Source organism: Sorex araneus, chromosome 1 (genome assembly GCF_027595985.1).
Source record: "Sorex araneus isolate mSorAra2 chromosome 1, mSorAra2.pri, whole genome shotgun sequence".
Taxonomy (NCBI): Eukaryota; Metazoa; Chordata; class Mammalia; order Eulipotyphla; family Soricidae; genus Sorex; species Sorex araneus.
In genome coordinates, this window is record NC_073302.1 from 159,000,781 (window position 1) to 159,022,567 (window position 21,787).

Below are 21,787 nucleotides of genomic sequence, written 5' to 3' on the forward strand. Positions count from 1 at the left end.
ATGGTGTAAAGGCTGGACTGTATGCTCTGCATGTGGAAGACCCAGATTTTCACTGCATTGTCCTCTGAGCACTGCAGGGATTAACTCCAAGTATCAACCAGAGAGTAGCTCCTAAGCACCAAAATAGACAGCAACAACAAAATTCTTCCTCTAGAATGCAACTCATATTTGAGTGTTTCTAGAGGTATATGAAAACTGTGCAAAGTTTCCTAGAAATGACATCTGTACCTCTATGTTCATTGCAGCACTGTTCACAATAGCCAGAATCTGGAAACAACTGAAGTGCCCTAGAACAGATGACTGGTTAAAGAAACTTTGGTACATCTATACAATGGAATATTATGCAGCTGTTAGGAGAGATGAAGTCATGGAATTTGCTTAGAAATGGATAGACATGGAGAGTATCATACTAAGTGGAATGAGTCAGAAAGAGAAAGACAGACATAGAAGGACTGCATTCATTTGTGGAGTATAGAATAACATCACATGAGGCTGACACCCAAGGACAGTAGAAACAAGGGCCAGGAGGATTGCCTCATAGCTGGAAGCCTGCTTCATGAATGGAGGGGAGAAGGCAGATGAAATAGAGAAGGGATGACTAAAAAAATGATGGCTGGAGGAATCAGTCGGGATGAGAGATGCATGCCAAAAGTAGATAATGGACCAAGCATGATGACCTCTCAGTGTCTGTGTTGCGAGTCATAATGCCCAAAAGTAGAGAGAGAGTATGGGGAATATTGTCTGCAATGGAGGCAAGGGGAGGGTGGGAAAGGGGTGTATACTGGGGATATTGGTGGTGGGGAATGTGCACTGGTGGAGGGATGGGTGTTTGATCATTGTGTGATCAAACATGAAAGCTTGTAACTATCTCACAATGATTCAATTAAAATTAAAAAAAAGAGAGAATAGAAACAAAAACTGTGCAAAATTTGTCAGAAAAAGATCTTATATGACATTTCTTGAAATGTTCAGAGAGTGGAAATAGAAAGGAAAATAAACTTTCTTCTTCCCTAGTACTTCATTCAAACCAGAAGTTCAGGTAGTAGAATATGGATTTTCCTGCCAAAAAATTTTCATGCCGGATGAGAAGGGATAACCTCTGTGTTATGTTTAGGAGAAAGAGGATGAGCATGCTCCACTCTTCTCCTTTTCGCCTTTCGGGATCCAGCCGAACCGAAGAGTACGTATTTGAGGTTGGTTCTGGATGGGCCTCTTTTCAGAATAGCTGGTCCCCGGTGGCAGGATAGGCTGCCATATTTGTTTTCTCTGAGGTTATTGGGGGGGCGGGCACTCAGTTTCAATCCGTTTTGCTTCTTCACTCAGAATCACTTTTCATCCTGACCTCTGTCAGTTATAATGGTAGTATTTGAACCTCTGTCCTGCCACTTAGTGCTTGGTGGTCAACTGGGACAGAAGGGTATTATTATTTGACTTTTCTTGACACTCTCCTAGCTGAGAGACATCCATCAACCCCATCTTCATAAATCATATCTGTTGAAAATATTTAGGTCATGGGTGATGCTGATATACATATTTTTTATTATGATATGGGTGAGAAGTTAGTTTTTTAGGGGTTTTAACAATGTTGCAAATTGATATTGGGGCATTAAGAACAAAAATGACTTCTAGGGCTTTAGCTATAAAAATTGAGGCAGTGGTTGCTATGGAAATGTGACACGTTGGAATAACAGCTCTAAGTGAGAATGAGGGAGCAGTAAGAGTAAGACTGATGATTGCATGTGCTACAGAACTACTAGCAGTGAATACTGAGTGCTTAATTTCACCTAATTAAATTATTAAGCTATTTTTCTTTTATCCAAAATGAATATAATTTTTTATCCGATTCATTTTAGTTACTCTTTGGTGCAGCCATTATTTCTTCTCATGTATATCCCAAGGTGGAAGTAAAAAAATGTGCCTATTGACATATAATCTTACTTATTTTCATTCCTGATGTTTAAAATCTTGTTATTATAATTAAACTTCTGTAGAGAATCTTTAATGCCTTCTGTGAAATTCCTTGGAAGGGAATTATTTCAGTGTACATATTAAAAATTATTCTCTAGGTATTCTCCAAATTGACTGAGAGCCAAACAAAATAAAATGGATTCAATTTCAGCGTAGGCCTCCGAGTTATGAGAAAAGAAAGATAATTTTTCCTCAGTAGGAGAAGAAATTTTTTTCCACTCTTATAATATTAAGTTTTAGAATCTCATTCTTTGGAAAAATGTGAGGTTTAGGTGGATGGGTCAGATATACTCCATCTGTGGCTTTAGTGAGGCCCTGGTGATCTTTGATGGTGACATGTGGCCAGGCAACTCTCAGCCTTCTTGAAAATGAAAATTCACAATGCATAGTTCGCATCTCTGTGGGGTTCACCTCACACCCCTGTTTTTTGTGCAGCTGATGTAAACCCCTCCCCTTACTTCTTTTTTCCCCCTCTTTCTGCATTTATTCCTTCCTTTTCTCTATTCTTTCAATTTAAGAGAAACTGTCTTGTTTTACATTATTTAAGCAGTGGGTAGAAATATAAAGTCACTGTCACTGTCATCCCATTGCTCATCAATTTGCTCGAGTGGGCACAAGTAACATTTCCACTGGGAGACTTGTTGTTACTGTTTTTGGCATATTGAATACGCCATGGGTAGCTTGCCAGGCTCTGCTGTGCAGGCGAGATACTCTCTGTAGCTTTCGGGGGCTCCCCGAAGGGGGCAGAGGAATTGAACCCGGGTAGGCCGCATGCAAGGCGACCGCCCTACCCACTGTGCTATCACTCCAGCCCAGAAGTATAAAGTACTCAAAGTATACATTTTGTAGTTTTTATGCTTATATTATTTAAATATTATTACACTTAAATATTCAACCTTTTGGGGCTGGAGTGATAGCACAGTGGGTAGGGCGTTTGCCTTGCACGCGGCCGACCCGGGTTCAAATCCCAGCATCCCATATGGTCCCCTGAGCACCGCCAGGGGTGATTCCTGAGTGCATGAGCCAGGAGTGACCCCTGAGCATTGCTAGGTGTGACCCAAAATGCAAAAATAAATAAATAAATATTCAACCTTTTTATTGTTGGGGCACACCCATCTGTGCTCAGGACTTACTGTTGACTTTGACTTTGTATTCAGGGATCACTCCTTTTGGGGCTGAGGGGGCCATATGCAGTGCCAGAGATAGAACCCAGGTCATCTATGTAAAAGGCAAACTCCTTACCTGCTATATGATCTCTCTGACCCTCCACTTAAATAATCTAAAAATGATTCTGATGTGAGGTGATCCCCACAGAGGAAGTAAGCTATGCACAGAGATGCAATATATGCAATTATTCACACCTTTTAGCAAGGTGCAAAAAACTTGGTCCGTGGAGGGAGTTGTAAGGCTCAGTGAAAGTCAGTGTACTGAGTGTGGTGACCGAGGGTGATCTAAAATAAGGTGAAAGACCAAAAAAGCCAGGTGGTTCAAGACTTTGTATGGGGAGGTTAGATTTAGTTTTTAAATCAGTGTGCTAAGTAGTTGATTTGGACAAATGATTAGTAGGAGTTTGGGTCTGAGAGCATCTGAAGAACAGAAACTGAAGGCTGAGAAATGTCGGGTACTCTTTTTTTCTGGGGGGGGGGGTTGGTTGGGGCCACACCCTGTGATGCTCAGGGTTTCTCTTGACTCTGCATTCAGGGATTATTCCTGGTGGACTCTGGGGACCATGTCAAGTGCCAGGGATTGAACCTGGTCTGACTGCATGTAAGCTCGTTAAAGCTGTTGTTGTTGTTGTTGTTGTTTTTCTTTTTTGGTCACGCCTGGCATTGCACTCAGGAAACATTCCTGTTAGTGCTTGGGGGACTATATGGGATTCTGGGAATCGAACCCAGGTCGACCTCATGCAAGCAAACGCCCTACCTGCTGTGCTATGGATCCAGTCCCCGTTAAGCTGTTTTGAGGCTTCTAAAATTAGATCCATTTCATATATAACTACATAGACCTTTGTTCAAAACATTGGTCTGTGTAGTTATATATCAAGTATAGATGGCTTAATTTTTTTTAAATTTTTGGGCTGAAAGATTTATACAATCTGAAGAGAAACCAGAGCCTGGCAAGCTCCCCATGGAGTATTCGATATGCCAAAAATAGTAACAAGTCTCACAATGGAGATGTTACTGGTGCCCGCTCGAGCAAATCAATGAACAACGGGACGACAGTGCTACAGTGCTAATTTTTGGGCCATACCTGACAGTGCTCAGTGATTACTCCTGGTGGGGTTCAGGGGATCATATGAAGTGCCGAGGATTGAACTCAGGTTGACTGTGTGCAAGGCAAACAGCCTACCCATTCTATTATTGTTCTGGCTTAGATAGTACTTGGATAGTACTCAATTTTGCAGATGAAATTTCACATAGTAATACAGCATAAATTAAAAAAAAATGAGGCAAAGCCAAGGTATTGTGAATTCGAAAGTAAGCAGCGTGGGCCAAGGTACAACTTCTTATACTCTCATGGAGACTGTTATGGAAGAAATTTCCATGTGCCTCTGCATTTTCTGCATATTTTGTGAGCGTGTCCTAAGATCTCTTCTCTTCTAACATCTTTTGGATGTTTATATAGTAGGCAACTTTTGAAAGGTAAAAAAAGTAGATTCCTCTGTAGTAAAGAATTGATTTCCTTATATTTCTTTGGACACTCAGGGTTGCCCCCCTGAAATGAAACCTGTGTGTGAACATTCTTTTGGGCCCATATGCATTGCTCCATGGGCAAGGGGACTGGTACAAACATGCTGATGTTCATATTACGTATGATGTGGTGAGCAATAAAGTATTTTGTCTCTCACCCAGATGCCATGTGTCTCCGGCCAACATCCATGAAACTGTGGGAGAGTAATTTATTAGCTTATGAGTGGGGTGAGGTCTTAAGTCTTCCCATTTCCCGACAGCTATTTCAGCAGGTAGAGAGAATTTAGATAGGTGATACCCCAGTGCTTTGCATTTTGCAAGCTCTCACATTAGCATTTTTTTGTCACTGCTTTTCTCCTATAAAATCACAAGATAAGCTATTCTCAGACAGTCTCATCTAAAGTGTGGCTTCTATTTTAAAATGCATGTGTGAAACCTACTAGCTACTCATTATTCTGCCTTAAATATTCTGAACTAAGTGAGAGAAAGTTTCATCAACAGAAAAAATGTGATATTAAAATTTTAGTGTCATCAAGTCATAAAGTAAATTAACATGATCCTTGCTTTGTGATTAAAAAAATTTAGTGATTTGTGAATGGTTGGAACACATATTTTGAAAAGGTATGAGATGTGTATCCCCTAAAACATAGTCAAGCAAATCAGTGTTACTTGGTTGAAACATAGTTTTGTACCTATGTGTGCCTGAAAATATAAATGACTTCTGAGTGATCACAGCATTGTATTATCACTGCCCAGGATCATCATGGGGTTGGATCTCTTGACCTTGGATATCAAAAGCAGTGTGCTCAGACAAAGCTGCTGCCTATTTCGGGCAACTGGGAGCTATTGATCAGACAACTGGAGGAGATGTTGTGTAGTGGCGGAATTGCATTGGCAGAACATTATAGTAGGTCAAATAAACAGAAAAAGAAAAATTTCTTTCTTTCTTTTTCTTTTTTTTTTTTTTTTTTTGCTTTTTGGGTCACACCTGGCCATGCTCAGGGGTTACTCCTGGTTTTGCACTTAGGAATTAGTCCTGGCGGTGCTCAGTGGAGCATATGGGATGCTGGGAATCGAAACCAGGTTGGCCGCGTGCAAGACAAATGCCCTACCTGCTGTGTTATCGCTCTAGCCCCAGCAAAATTAATTTCAGCTGCTTATCTTGCTTTATTTCAAGTGCCTATTTGACTAATTAAAAATTATATGTGTGGCCCTGAATTATGATTATTTTGGGTGCCAGAGGTAGAACCAAGCACCTTATGCATGCAAAGCCTGTGTTGTATCCCTGAGCTGCACCCTGAATTTGCATTTCTAATGAACAGTGCTGTTCTAGACTCTGGTTAATCCTAGGATGATGCTCAGGGGAGCACTATCAGCAGCATCTGGAAGCTTGTTAGAAACAAAGATTCTCATGCTCCACGCCAGACCTACAGAGTTTGAATTTGCATTTTAATAAAGTCCCAGGTGACATGTGTGCTTGTTAAATTTGGGGTGGCAGAGTGTCCATAACTCTAAGATAAGTCTAAGTAAAATGAGTGGCCTGTTCAATTCAGTATAAAGAACAAACTTGGTGGGGGGCAGGTTTGGTTTGTCTGAAATATTACATGGGTTGCACCTTTATGGAAACTAGTTGTTATTTATCTAAAATTCAAATTTTAACCACATATACTGTGGTTTTTCTGGCAACCCTGCCTAATACAGAACTGTCCAGACCTTCTTGAAGTTCCAAAAAAATTAGAAGGACAGGAAGGTCAAAGAAAAGGCGAAATTTTGAAGTTGGGGGAATGTAAGAAAGGAGAAAAGGAAATATGATGGGAAGCATAAAGTAAAGCCTGGAGAATACCTTGATGGCAGTAACCTTTCTATTTTATAATTTTGTATGAGCATCCATTCTCCTCATTTCTTCATTCTTCCCTTTCCCAGCCAATCAGGCTTTAATGTCCTCTCATTGACATTTGAGCTCCCTAGAACCTTGTGAGAAGATGAGGTGTCAGGAAGGCCCCACACTCCTCATAATTCATTCATCACAGAAATGATACTAACAAATAGCCCCTTTCTGCTACCAATATTCTTGTCATTGAGGAGAAGAAAGTTCTTATGTGGCAAAAATGCACATGGAGAAAAGAAAATGCAGGATTTTCTTTTTCTGTGACATTTTAATGCATCTTTTTGTTTGTGGAGGAGGGGTTCCCAAGCAGTACTCAGGCCACCTGGAGCTTCCCGGGCCCATTCTCAGCCAACCAGAATGGTGATTCAGTGTGAAGAGTCAAGTCTGAGGTGCTGCTCAGGTGCTGGGATTACCCAGGCCACCCAGTGGTACTGGAGACTTCTACAACTGGACCCAGTAATCTTTGTGGGGACCAGGTAGTACAAGGAATAGAACCAGTGTTTGCTACATGCAAGACATACACCGTAAGCCCTATATTCTCTCTTCGGCTCCTTAATTGTATTTTTATTTTTGACTTATTTTGTTTTGAAATGTTTTGGTTTTTGAGCCAGAACTGGCTATTCTCGGGGCTTACATGTTGCTTGGCACTGAGGAATCACTTCTACCAGTGCTTGGGGTTAGATCAAGTGCTGGAGAGATAACTCAGCACAGCTGCATGCAAAACAAGTGCTTTATCTACTGTACTATTTCCCCGCTTCCTTAATTGCATTCTTAAATTTAAGATGTTTTAGGGATTTTTGCTGTTCATTTATTTTTTGCATGCTTTTTGCATGGGGTTGCCAAGTGGGAGTGGAGGCAGGCAGGGAGGAAAAATAATAAATGTTCTTCAGGTAGCCATTGAAGAAAGAACAGCATTTCATCTATGGTATCACTTATGTTTTTAATTAAGATTCATTTTATTATAAGAACTTAACATGAGATCATGAGATCCATCCTTTAATCAATTTGTTCAATATAATATTCGTAATATAAGTACAGCTTTATATACTGGATTGCAAAAGTTACAAATCATCTTAACTAAAACTTTATGATCAGCATTTCCCATTTCCTCCTCATCTATTTCCTGGAAACCACATTTCTGCTCTTTGAATCTGTGAACTTACCTATTTTTGATGCCTCTCATAAGTGAAATCATGTAATATTTGTTCTTCAGTGACTGATTTATTTCACATAACATAGTGCCCTTAAGGTTCATCCATATTGTCACATATTGGAGTTTAACTTTTTTATAGGTAAAGAGTATTATATTTTTATGCAACATATTCTTCATCCATTCATCTGCCAAAACCCTTAGATTTTTCCTGTATCTTGACTATTAACAGTGAGGCAATTTGTATGATAAAGCAATATCTCTGAAATCCTGATTTCAAATCATTTGCATAAATGCCGATAAATGGAATTGCTGGATAGTATACTAGTTTTATTTTTAATGCATTTTGTTTTGGTGCCATACTGTGTGGTACTGGTGGAGAGGATGCTCCTGGCTTGGAAATCACTGATCAAGGTGCTTGGGGGACCATGCAATGTCAGAACTTGAACCCAGGGCCTCACATTTGAAAGACAAATGTTTCACCGAAAGGCCAGAGCCCTGAGACCACTTTATTTATTTATTTATTTATTTATTTATTTATTTATTTATTTGCTTTTTTGGGGGGTCACACCTGGCAATGCACAGGGGTTACTCCTGGCTCTGCACTCAGGAATTACTCCTGGCGGTGCTCAGGGGACTATATGGGATGCTGGTATTCGAACCCGGCTTGGCTGCATGCAAGGCAAATGCCCTACCTGCTGTGCTAGGGCTCTAGCCCCATGAGACCACTTTATTTTTAATTTTGAGAAACTTCTGCAATGTTTTTCATAGCAGCTATCCATTTTGTATTCCTATGAGCTGTGTGAAGGGTTCCAATTTCATTTTATCCTTGCCAATATTTGTCTCTTTTGATAATAGCCTTCTTATGGGTGAAATGATATCTTCTTGTACTTTTCATATGCATTAAAATGTAAATGATGTTACAGGACTCTGATAATTAGTGACATTGAATATTTATTTCACATACATGTTAGTCACTTTTAGTATTGGTAAGTCTTTGAAGAAATGTTTAAGATGCTAGCCATTTTTTTTCCTTTTTGGTTCATACCAGGAGTTTTTCAGGGCTAAATCCTGACTCTGCCCTCAGGAATTACTCCTGGTGGTGTTTGGGGGACCCTGGACGGCGTGCCAGGGATCGAATCCTGGCCATGTGCAAGGCAAATGCCCTACCGACTCTACTATCTCTCCAGTCCTGATGCTAGTCCATTTTTAAATTGAGTTGTTAGGTTTAAAAAATTAGTTTGGTTACTTAACTGCTGGAGTTCAATTAACTATGTATATTGCAAATTTACCACTTATTAGATACATGCTAGTATTTCCCCACATTCCAGGGATTGCCTGTTTTACTCTTTCGTTTGATTCCTTTGCTGTGTAGAGGTTTTCAGTCTGATGATTTTCATGTTTTTTTTTTTTGCCCCTCATATTAATTGCTTGTGTATAATGTGGAACTCATTAACTCACTCCCAAGGCAATGTCATGAAGCTTTTCTTTAACCCTTTTTCTTCTACGGGTTTTAGTTTCCTGTGTGTTTTTCTTTTTTCTTTTTGGGTCACACCTGGCGATGCACAGGAGTTACTCTTGGCTCTGCACTCAGGAATAAGCCTGGTGGTGCTCAGGGGACCATATGGGATGCTGGGAATCAAACTCGGGTCTGCTGCATGCAAGGCAAACACTCTACCCGCTGTGCTATTGCTCCAGCCCCAGTTTCCTGTGTTTTGTTTAGGTCTTCAACCCATTTGGAAGTAGCTATTGTGTGTGATGTAAGATAAGAGATTCAAATTTCATTTTTAGTGGGGTAGGGGCCTCTGAAACAGTGCTCAGGAGGTCCCTGGGCATGCCAGCTATTCTCAGCCCAGTAGGGCTGTTAATTCAGCAAAAGGGCCCAAGGATGAGATACTGCTTAGGCCTTGCGATACTGGGATACCTGAGGACTGTGTGCGGCAATGCTCAGGGATCATGTGATGCCCTGCATCTACTCCCCTAGGGCACATGTCTGTTATGAACCCTAACTCTCACCTTCTTTACAATGAGGATATTTCATTTTCTCAGTACCATTTGTTGAAAAGACTTTCCCTCTCTCCATTGTAGTTTCTCTTTATACTTGTCAAAAGCCATTTATATAGAATTATTTCTATGCATTCTGTTCTATTTTACTACTTTAGATCTGTCTTTATGCAAGTTCTGTAGTTTTAAAAAATTACTGTCACTTTGTAATGTATTTTCAAATCAGAAAACGTGCTATCTCTGGGTTTGTTCTTCATTTTTTTTTGTTTGTTTTTGTTTTGGGATCACACCCAGCAGTGCTCAGGCCTTACTCCTGGTGGACCATATGGGTTCCAGGGAATGAATGCAGGTTGGCCACGTGCAATGCCAATGCTCTACCTGCTGTATGATCACTCCTGGGTTTGTTCTTTCTTAGAACAGGTTTGAATACTTAGGATCTCACTCAATTTTCATAATAAATCTTTAAGTGTTCTTGTGCCCTCATTGTTCATGAGGAAACAAGGCTTCAGGAAAGGAATGCCATTGTGAACATCAGACAGAAGGGACTAGGGCTGGAAGTGTACCTGAGTGCTATCTGATTCCAGAGTGTGTTCTTTGCCTTTATTTCCCCTGCCTCTTTCTAAATGGAAATTCATGAATTCAACAGGAAACTAGGACACACACACACATAGAACGTTAGGTAAGCTCTAGGGATTTTCACTCATGTATTCAACTGAAAAATGCACGTACTGACATACATACACTTCCTAGATTTGGAGGAACTGAATTGCTTCTTGGAAGTTATACGAGAATATTAGATAATACATTTTAAAAAGCTTAGCTGCCAGAATATTTTCTTTGAAAATCTCCTCCTTAGTAATTTTTTATTGAGATGAATAATGAAAAAGACCTACTGGTTTCATTCTGTATTAGAAAATGAACAGTATCAGCCCCTCTCTCCACCCTCCTCTACCAGAAATACAGCCTGGGAAAGCCGTCCTATGATTGGTTGAATTAGCTGTCGGTCACATGGCAAGACCCGGTACTGCCTCTGTTCTGTTTGCATTTACAAATTAACAGATGTGCTTGGCTTGAAGAGACTGATTAATTTCTTGATGGGAAGAAAAATCTTGTTCAGCTTTTCACTTATTTTTTTATGTGTGGGATTTTCACTAACTTTGGACCAGATACTTGCCAGGAAGAATGTAAGGTAAGCAATCCCTTGTCTTTCAATGTAACATATTTGTGAACTTCAGTTCAAGTGTAAAACTAGGTAATTTAGTAATTTTTAAAAATTGTTGTATAGCTATATTTGTTTACAACTTAGAAGGAATAGGCTTGATCATATCATTTTGTATCTCAAATCATTGATCTAGAATTTACAAATAAAAGATGAAAGTATGATCTTTATAAGAAAAGAGTTATTGTTCAGAATTGTCACAAAATATGTGTTATATATAAGATTAGATATGAGAAAGTGACCCTTCTATTCAGTGTTCATGTTTACTGTGTGAAAGGGAATAAGAAAAAATTATACAACCTCAAAAATATATAACTCGTTCTCCAAAGAAAAGGTGTCAAATCACTTTAACTGTAGGAGAAGGAAATTGTTTGGCGTATGTGCTTTAAAAAAATAAGCAATACAATTTGTATTTTCTTCATTGTTTTGACTTCTTACCAAATCATACAAGGCAGTATATAGAGGTTGGTCTCTGAAGAAGAATATTCATAATGAATCACAATTAACTGATGATAGTTAATATCTCATGATGTGTTATTTCCACAAATTCATTTGGGACTTTAGTGTGAACAAAGGAAAGGACAGCTGCGCAAGCAATATTATCTGCTGAAATTTGTGTTCAGGAATGCCTAAGTCTAGATGATATAGAAAAAATTAAAAGTAAAGGCATTTTAAATCTGTTGTCCTCCATTGTTTCCAAACCAGTAAGTGCTTTTCTTTCGGTTCACTTTCATATAAGTGGCCTATATTCCTTAGGTAATGTTTAGTAATGTTTCTTCATGGGTTAATATAGGAATGATTGATTTGTATGTTATATTGGTAAAAACATACACCAAGAACTATAAAAATCCCATTTGTTTGGGGCCAAAAAGATAGTACAGAGGATAAGGTGCTTGCCTTGCATGCAGTTAACCTGGGTTCCATTCCTGGCACTACATGTGGTCCCCTGAACCCTACCAAGAGTGATCCATAAGCAGAGAGCTAATAGTAAGCCCTGATCACAACAGGGTGTGACCCAAAGACTGAGAAAAATATTGCTTTTGAAGGAAATTTTCAAAAATCTTAGCTTCAGAAGAAACCCTAGAAATCACACAAATCAATGATCTTGTGAACCTAATTGTATGCCTTGTTAACTTATTATTCTGTGAATGTTTTTTCAACTTATGGATCTGAAGTTAAAAATATCTTTTGGGGCTGGAGAGATAGCACAGCAAATGACATGCTTGCCTTGTGCCCAACCAACCTGAGTTTGATTCCTGCCACTGCATATGGTCCCTCAAGCACTGACAATAGTAATCCCTGAACGCAGAGCCAGGAATAAGCTCTGAGCACATCTGGGTATGGCCCACCCCCCAAATATATCTTTTTTTTTTTTTTTGCTTTTTGGGTCACACCCAGTGATGCACAGGAGTTACTCCTGGATCATGCACTCAGGAATTACTCTTGGAGGTAATTGGGGGACCATATTGGATGCTGGGAATCAAACTCGGGCTGGCTGCATGCAAGGCAAACGCTCTACCCACTATGCTATTGCTCCAGCCCCACCAAATATATCTTTAAAGTCTCAGGTGTGTGTGTGTGTGTGTGTGTGTGTGTGTGTGTGTTTAAAGATCTTAAATCACTAGGAAGGGTGATTGTAAAAGTTGATAACATGTTTCCTAAGCTTCCCACAACAGGACTCACTAATCTTCCTTTCGTATTTCTTCTTTATAATGGGATTATGCTGACCCCAAAGAGGGGAAAACGTTCCTTCTCATCCCATGTGTGGTTTCCCATTTTCTGTTACCCTTTCAGAGTCTGTTCCTTCATTACTATGTTAATTCATTCATGCATGTATAATTTTAAAAAGTCTATGAATAGCTAGGCCCATTGCTATGCTAGGTGCTGGGTTTCTAATCGTCAGAGTCTATGACCTCACGGAATTTTAAGGCTTGTGCTTATGAATAAAATAATGTATATTAACATGCGATAGCTATTAGTGAAAGGTGCTATGAATAAAAAGTATAGGATCTATGAGCACATTTAGTAGGGGTATCTGAACTAACATGAGAGGATTCCTAGAGAAGTGATCCTACAGCCATGATCTGGAGGGTGTTGATGAAGTATGCATCTGTATCAGTCACTGTCACTGTCATCCATTTGCTCATTGATTTGCTCGAGTGGGCACCAGTAATGTCTCCATTGTGAGACTTGTTACTATTTTTGATATATCAAATACGACACAGGTAGCTTGCCAGGCTCTGCTATGCGGGCGAGTTACTCTCAGAGGCTTTCCAGACTACAGAGGAATCAACCCCAGGTCGGCCACGTGCAAGGCAAATACCCTACCCGTTGTGCTATCTCTCCAGCCCATTGATGAAGTAACTAGAAAGAATAGGGAAGGAAGGATGAAGAATATTAGAACTGAAGACATTAAGACACCTGAGAGAAAAACGAATAATAAAGCATCTAGAGAAGTGAAAAATGCTAGTGTAGATGGAACAGAGAAGGTAGAGATAGAATAAAGTGAGCACCGTTAGCAAGCCAAGGCTCTGTGGGCTGGTGGGCCATGGTGGGGATATGGTTTTCTGAGAAGGATCGTGAGGAACTGCTTCCCTCTCACCTCAAGGAAGGGAAGATTTGGGAGATACGGCAGAGCCTGGCAAGCTACCTGTGATGTATTCGATATGCCCCAAACAGTAACAACAACATGCTCTTCATGTTCCTGGAGCGAGCAGACGCTATTGGGCTCCACTGGCATGCAACGGGGACGAATGGAAATGTTACTGGTGCCCACTGGAGCAATTGATGAACAATGGGATGACAATGATATAGTGATACAGTGGTGGGGGAACACTTAGGAAATGAAAAATAGGGTGCTCTAAATCTGTGGCTCTTAATTACTTTCAATGCCTCATAGAAATCTCTTTTTATTCGAAAAGGTCTAAATATTTTGACCAAAATGGATTTAATCTAGAAAATCAGTATTTTTCAAGTTATTCACACATCTTTTTAACCACACAATTCTTTTTTGTTTTCTTTTTGGGTCACACCTGGCAATTCACAGGAGTTACTCCTGGCTCTGCACTCAGGAATTACCCCTGGCGGTGCTCAGGGGACCATACGGGATGCTGGGAATCGAACCTGGGTTGGCCGCATGCAAGGCAAATGCCCTACCCACTGTGCTATTGCTCCAGTCCCCAAACCACACAATTCTTCACTTCATACTTTATTGAGAGTTTTTGTGGGGATGAGAAATCTCTTTTAAGTTGGGTTTTTGACTTCCTATCATACTTAAATATTATGGATGTGGGGGCTGAAGTGATAGTATTGTGGGCAGGGCATTTGCCTTTCACACAGTTGACCTAGGTTCGATACTCAGCATCCCCTATGGTCCCCTGAGCACTGCTAGGAGTAATTCCTGAATGCAGAGCCAGGAGAAACCCCTGAGCATCGCCAGGTATGACCAAAAAAGAAAAAAAAAGATTATGGGTGTAGGCAAGGCCTATAAGAATAATAATTCATTTAAAAAGTATGACTAACAGCATATTATATGTTCATGCCTATTGACAAACTGAAATAAGAATGAAAATGAACTTGTTGTATATACTGAAAGCTTTCCATAAATATATAAAACGTTTTCAACCAAGTTTTAAATCAATCATGTTAATGGTAGGGCAGGTCATTTATTCATTTAGTCACTCATCTATATACTTTTACTCAGTAAACATTTATTAGCCATCCCTGCTAAGCAAATATTTTCAAATGACTTTGTTGTAGGAATATGTTGGTCAGGGGCGTGACCTTTAGGCCCTGATTCAGGCATCAGGTTTGTTTGACCTTCTCAAGAAAGAATTCAAGTGTGATTTAGAGAAATGCAGGATAGAAAAAGAGTTATTGAAGAATTGTATGCACTTGAGAATGAGCGTTCAGGTATACTCATAGAGCAAGCAGCCTTGTTTCTCAGTCAATTTACTGAAACTAATAGCAACACTCTAGAAGAGTAGTACTATTTCTGCACAAAAATCTAGATTATGTAGGTATAGAAATGGAGCAATTCAATAAGGAGTGGAATATTTATGATATTTTACAGAAGAGGGAAGGTAAATCTGAGTACTACCTAGGTTCTCATTATGTTGGTTATGTCTAGGGGATGCCATGGCAACTTCAAATTGACATAGTGCAGGTGAGTACAATTTTTATTACACAAAAGTTTTAGAATGAGCAGAAAACAAACCATCAATATCTTGACCTCCATCTTGGATTTCTGGACTTCATTTATCTTGACTCTTTAGATGGTTCATTTATTTTTGTTTTGGGGCCACATTCAGCAGTCTTCAGGGCTTATTCATGTGCTTAAAGATCACTCCTGGCAGGCTCAGGGGACTCTATGGGGTGGCAGGGATCCAAACGGGGCCAACTTCCTGAAAGGCAAATACTATACTTGCTGTACTATTGCTCAGGCCCCTGCTTTTGTAGGTGTTTAATATCTATGACCTATTAGCGCTTTTGACAAAAACAGTAATAGTTTGTTCATATGCAGAACTGGTGTAATTTCAAAGGAGTGGTAGTTTATGCATAAGAGAACATTCTTATACCAGGAAGATGACTTACAACATCATTTGTACTTCATGCTTACATTGACCATTTCTCTGTATCAATTTAATACATTTTTCCGGTGAAATAAATTATGCATTTTAATGCTTTTATCTTAAATGTATTTTTAAAATACATTTTTAAAATCCTAAAATTGAATACTTAACTCAAATGATAAAATGTGCCTTTTGAATAAAGTTCAAATTAAGCAAAATTTTCATTTATTTTAATTATTTTCAGTGGCCATTGCACTTGCATTTGAAATTTAGTTTGGAGGTTAGGGAGATAGAGAACTTTTGGCTAAAATATATCTCTGTAGTTACATGATTACTTTGATCAAAGATTCAGTTTTGCTGCTCAGAAAATTACATTTCTTAGGCATATACATGGGATTTTGCTAAATGCTGATTTGCGTTAAGCCTGTTCATAAGAGCATGCTGATTTTTATGTTTGTTTCATTTTGTTTTGGGGCCATATCCAGCTGTGCTCTTGGCTCTTTGCTCAGGGATCACGCCTGGTGTGCTTGAGAGACCACATGAGGTGTCAGGGATTGAACCCGGGTCAGATGCATGAAAGGCAATTGCCTTATCAAATGTACTATTTCTCTGATTCTTATTTCTAAGTTGTTCAGGTACTTAAAATTAGAAAAAATTTTCAAGTAATACATACATAGTATTTTAAAAATTCAAATGGTCCCAAGGCATATAATATATTTTAGAAGAAAATTATTCCTATTTAGACAGTTTTTCTCCAGTAGCACAGTCCCCATTTTCCAAAGTTTCAGTCCACTATCTCATCTCAAATATTTATTTAATTCATGTTACATGTTGATAGCCATCTCCATTCTCCAGTTCTGTTTGCCAGGTCTTCTCAATTCTAAGACCCATGTTGAAAGGGCAATCTCTTTGTGGGGCATGTCATTCTTATGATATGGAAAAAGACAAGAGGTTGCAGACACATACAGAACATGCAACACCTCTTTTTTAAATTTATTTTTATACATCTTATTTTTATAAAGTAGTTCACAATAGTATTCAAACACCCACCCCACCAGTGAGCATCTTCCCACCACAATCAGAGGGAAGTATGTGAAGACTGTTGTATTTCATTCTGGAGTCATTTAAGCCTGCATATAAGAGAATACAAGCAAGTATGCCAAAATCAAACAAATGTATGCTACTTTAGGTACATCAGTGGGCTAGAGTATAAGAGGTCCAGGAAATACTGCATTGCTCTCTTCCAGGAGTTTTATTTTATAATCTCTGGATCTTGGCTGTTGATGAGATTACATGATGCTGGGGGCAGTTTTGGGATGTGACTGCCAAGCTACCGAAACACTGGGGAGCTGGGTGGAGGAGGCCCAATCCCGATCCAAGCAGGCGTGGAGATCTCAGCCACGGGTCCCACATACCTTGGTTCCTCTGTCAGTTCCCTCATGGGTGAGGCTCATCTGAGCATGTGGAGAGCAGCCTTGAGCATGGCTGCGACTGGGTTCTGCTTGGTGAGGGGAGGGGAAACTCAACCTGCCCCCCTCTGAAGACAGCCCGGCGTGGGGTCAGGAGATTCTGCCCATGCAGCACCTCTTAAAATTTCTACAGAGTTGGCAGTGTTTCCTTGTGTCACCCGTCTAACCCAGACACAAAGCCAAGTACATAGGTAGAATAGGAAATATTCTTCATCTACATGGGGAGGTGCTCCAAAGCATATGACCAAGGGTGGGAATGTATATATCCCTGGTTTTGATCCCAGGGATTTGGAAACAGTCATGCAGTCTACCACATCATATAATATCTAATGAATATGCATAGACAGTTTTCAATTTATATCTTTTAATTTTGGGTCACACCCAGCAATGCTCAGGGGTTACTCCTGGCTCTGCACCCAGGAATTACCCCTGGTGGTGCTCAAGGGACCATATGGGATGCTGGGAATCGAACCTTGGTCGGCCGCGTGCAAGGCAAACGCCCTATCCGCTGTGCTATTGCTCAAGCCCCTAATTTATACCTTTTAGATTTTTAGATTTTTAACAACTTCATGTTATTATCAAAGAGTCTCTTGCCCGCACGCCTGGCTATCTTCCCCGGGGCCCCTCGGAGGGAATGGGCTCCAGCTTCCCTCCCCACCCTGAGCAGAGCTCCCGGCAGCCGAAGACCACAGGAGCCTAGCTACAGCCATGCTCAAGGCCCCTCTCCACACGTTCAGACAGGCCTCACGCATGAAGGTATCGGCAGAGGAACCCAGGTGTGTGTAATTCCATCAACGGTCAGCACCCAGAGACTTCAAAGCAAGCTCCCAGAAGCGATATCTAATAACCTACTTTTCCCTCTGGGAGAAACTCACAAGCTACTGAGAGTTTTCTGCCCACATGGGACAGCCTTGCAAGCTTCCCATGGTGTATTCATATGCTAAATCCAGTAACAAGCTGGATCTCATTCCCCTGACCCTGAAAGAGCCTCCAGTGCGACATCCTTGAGAGGGCCAAGTCGAGAGAGACTTCTAAGATCTCAGGGGAAGGACGAATGGAGAGGTTACTGAGCCCGCTCGAAAAATCTATGATTAACGGGGATTTCGTGATTCGTAATTTGTTATCATGTTATTATCAGCAAAGTTTCTGTCTCCCAACTCTGCCCTCACCTGTCTTTCCTTCATTCTCTCATCCATCCAATAATTACCTTACTATTTTTGGTTAAATCTGTTCTCAGTCAGTGTGACTAGAGTTCTCCAACTGTTTAACTAGCATTCTCCAACTATTTAACACCCATGGATCTGGAAAATCCAGGGTGGTAGACCAGTTGTTTTCAACTTTTATATACCCATGGATTGGTAATGGTCTTTGTACTAATGATTGAAGCTCACTGAGTATAATACGTTTATGTAACTAGTGTACTACTATTTGTGTACCTATTAGTGAACTATAAATACATGTTTCCCTTTTATTTGTACAACTCTTTCCCTTGAGTTACACTTTTTTTATTTGTAGTAAATATGCATATTCTTAATTCTTTCACAAGCCATTATCTAACACATAGTCTTTCAAATACCTTTTTAACCTAGAGATCTCTGCAGATGTCTCCCCCTGTTCTTTTGTTTTGTTTTGGTTTTTGGACTATACCTTGTTCAGGGTATTTTCCTGACTTTGTGCTTAGGGATCACTACTGGCTGTGCTCAGAGGACCATATAGAGTGCCAAGAATTGAACCTTGGTCTGCTGTGTGTAGGAAAAATACTGTGCCCACTATTCTGTTGCTTCAGTCCAAGGTTTTTGTTTTGTGAAGTAGAACTCCTCCTTTAGCACCCTTTTATCCTCTCCCTCCAAGATTGAGTCAATCTTGATTGATTCTTTCTGGGTAGTGTGCAGTAGTCATACTTAGATTTCTCTTTCTCATTATTTTGAGTTAAATATACTGTTTACTAAAGCCAGTTTTTTAAAATTGCAAACTAGTCTAAAATAATAGAAAACAAGTGTTCAGGTATTTGCAGCTGAACTTGGAGGGAACATCTCTCAACTGCAAAAGAGCACAGGCAACTTTTGTAGGATGTAAATGTTCTGTAGCTTTAGTGTGGAAAATTTATCATGGACTTTTGCATATGACAAAACTCATTGAATTGTATGCATTAAATGAATGCAATTTATTGTAAGTTCTTTCTCAATAAAGCTGACAAATGAATAGTTTCATGCATGAATTTGTTAATAGCAATTAGTAGCAGCATAATCACTAATTTGTCAGCTTCAGAAAATTTTAGAGGGATAGTTTCATAAAAAGAGTGGTACATTTAATTTGCCATTGGTTCTATATAGTTAATTTTATCTTGTGGTTCTACGGATTGAAATGAGGCCCTCAAACAGGACATCCACTCTACTGCCAAGCCATCCTTCACGCATCTAATTCCAAATCAGTTTATCATGGTATAGATGAACTAACTCTATAGCTAAAATTATGTTTTACAAACATATGATAATGTAGAATACATTTATGTTTCTCTAATTTCAGAAATGTTATTTATAAATAGTTGTATTATTGGGTTAGAAATGGATATTTTAGATATTAAGTATAGAGTTTGATCTGCATATTTATGTACTGCTTGTACAAGTTATGAAAATGTACTTTATGCAATGAATGTTATGAATTTGTGACATTTATGACACATTGGTTACTAGTACACTGATTAACACATAGTTGACTTTTAATAATAGTGAATAAGGATAAGGATAATTTTAATATCTTTAAAATTTGCATTTTCTTAATAGTTTTCAAGCAAAAATTTAGTACTATTTCTATCTATGTATCTATGTATCTATGTATCTATGTATCTATGTATCTATGTATCTATGTATCTATCTATCTATCTATCTATCTATCTATCATATTTATCCCTGCGGTGCTCAGGGATCACTCCAGGTGGTGCTGGGGCCTATGGGTGATACAGAGGATAGAACCAGAGTTGCCCACATGAAAGGCATGTGCCTTAACCCCGTTACAATCTCTCCTGCCTGTGTTTGCCTAATTTTTGAAGGAATGTATATGTTACTTTTAGAATCAGAAATTTACTATTTAAAAACAGAGTTTTTTAGCAGCTAAGGTGGTGTTCTTCTAGTATGAATTATCAAACAGATATCATTAATAACAAATTGAAATATCTTCTTTAAAACTGCATGTAAAGTTAGTTCAGCATGGAGTGTTAATTCAGCATGTAGGGTGTTTGACTTGCACAACCTGGGTTTGATCCTTAGCATCCCATATGCTCCCTTGAGCCTGTCAGGAGTGATCTCTAAATGCATAACCAGGAATAAGTCCTGAGCATTGCCAGGTGTGGTCCCAAAACACAAACAAAACAAAATAGCATATAGAATATGATTTTTTAGTGAAGTGTTCAGAATCTTTTTATTTTTGTCTTTTTCAGTTTCCTTTCTCGAGCATCTTCAAATAAAGAAGTGGTTACAGACAGTGGTAAGAGTGGTTCACCCCCTCATAACTCCTTTCATGGGGAAGGGAGTGTTGAGAATCAGTTTTGTCTCTGATGGGCTCTTCCAAACCTTGGTACTTACCCTAGGAATCTCTCATGAGAAAGTCTCTCAAATTAAAGTTAGTGTATTCTAAATTCATAGCCTAAAGCAGTTCAAGCCTGGCATGTTTGACAGTGTTCAACATATATTTGCAACCCAAATACATGAATAAATCACATATTATATCATTATTTAATTGACAGATCAATCCAATAATGGGACTATGAAAACAGTCCAGAATTTCACAGCAAAACCAATCATACAGGTATGTTGTTTAAGGTTACTTCTTTTTAAAAATGTTCAAACTCCAAGTTTTACAGTATTTCAAACCTGTGAGAACCACTGTGAAAATATAAGTGATTCTTCTCACAGACAGTTAGCATTTTTGTTTGAACTTTGAGTGAAGAACTGTTTTGTGACAATCTTACAGTTGAGGCAAAAAACAAAGCACCAAACTTTATTTGCTTTCATGTATTTTTATTACAATATTCAGTTTTACTTTGGTTGTTCCATAGGAGTTCACTATGTCCTTTGTCTTTGCTTACTGGTGAGCTTGATTTGCTGCTACCAGTTTAACAGGACACAGAACTGCAATGTGTTAATTAAGCCACATGCTGGTGTCAGCCGCCAGTGGCATGCATAGGAGTCAAAGTGTTAATTTATAACTGTATTTACGGTGGAGTACTTGGAATCCAGTTGTCTTATCTAACTGAATTTTGGGGGGACATGGTTTTGCCTTTGTGAGATTCAGAGTTGGGCACTAAAATGCCTTGTCTTGAGTTTCCTAGAAAAGCTGAGGTTTCTAAGATGTAGAATAATATTGCAATATCTTATTTTTTTATTATAAAATTATATATGTATATCAAGACAGTCACAGCGTGCTACATATGGCTATTTACATTTAAGTGAAATAATGTGGGCTGGAGCAATAGCACAGCGGGGAGGACATTTGCCTTGCACGCAGCCCACCTGGGGTTCAATTCCCAGCATCCCATATGGTCCCCTGAGCAACGCCAGGAATAATTCTTGAGTGCAGAGCCAGGAGTAACCCCTGTGCATTCAGGGTGTGACCAAAAAAGCAAACTAAATAAAAAAAATAAATAAAAGCTAAATGAAATTAAAAATTAAGTACTTCAGTTGCTCTGGCCACTTTTCATTTAAATTTATTGTGCTTTTGGTAACATGTTTACAACAGGGTTAACATTTATGTTTTTGGTGTACATAGACTGCACTTTCACCATCACTCAAGTGCTCAACACCACTTACTACTATTCCTGTGCTATTTCTAG

The 21,787-nt window shown here is 39.2% G+C and overlaps 1 protein-coding gene across 3 annotated transcripts in view; it reads left to right on the plus strand.

The window, feature by feature from the left end:
- The first annotated feature begins 10,754 nt into the window (after nucleotides 1-10,754).
- LOC101549742 (V-type proton ATPase subunit S1-like protein) overlaps nucleotides 10,755-21,787 on the plus strand; it is a 36,301-nt gene continuing 25,268 nt past the window's right edge. The window contains exons 1-3 of one of the 3 annotated variants that reach the window (XM_004613167.2): nucleotides 10,755-10,889; nucleotides 20,396-20,442; nucleotides 20,702-20,763. In XM_004613167.2, the coding sequence (XP_004613224.2) occupies nucleotides 10,795-10,889; nucleotides 20,396-20,442; nucleotides 20,702-20,763 (204 nt within the window). In that variant the 5' untranslated portion in view covers nucleotides 10,755-10,794. The remainder of the gene's footprint in view (nucleotides 10,890-20,395; nucleotides 20,443-20,701; nucleotides 20,764-21,787) is intronic. The other 2 variants (XM_055137292.1, XM_055137293.1) reach the window with 2 other exon arrangements.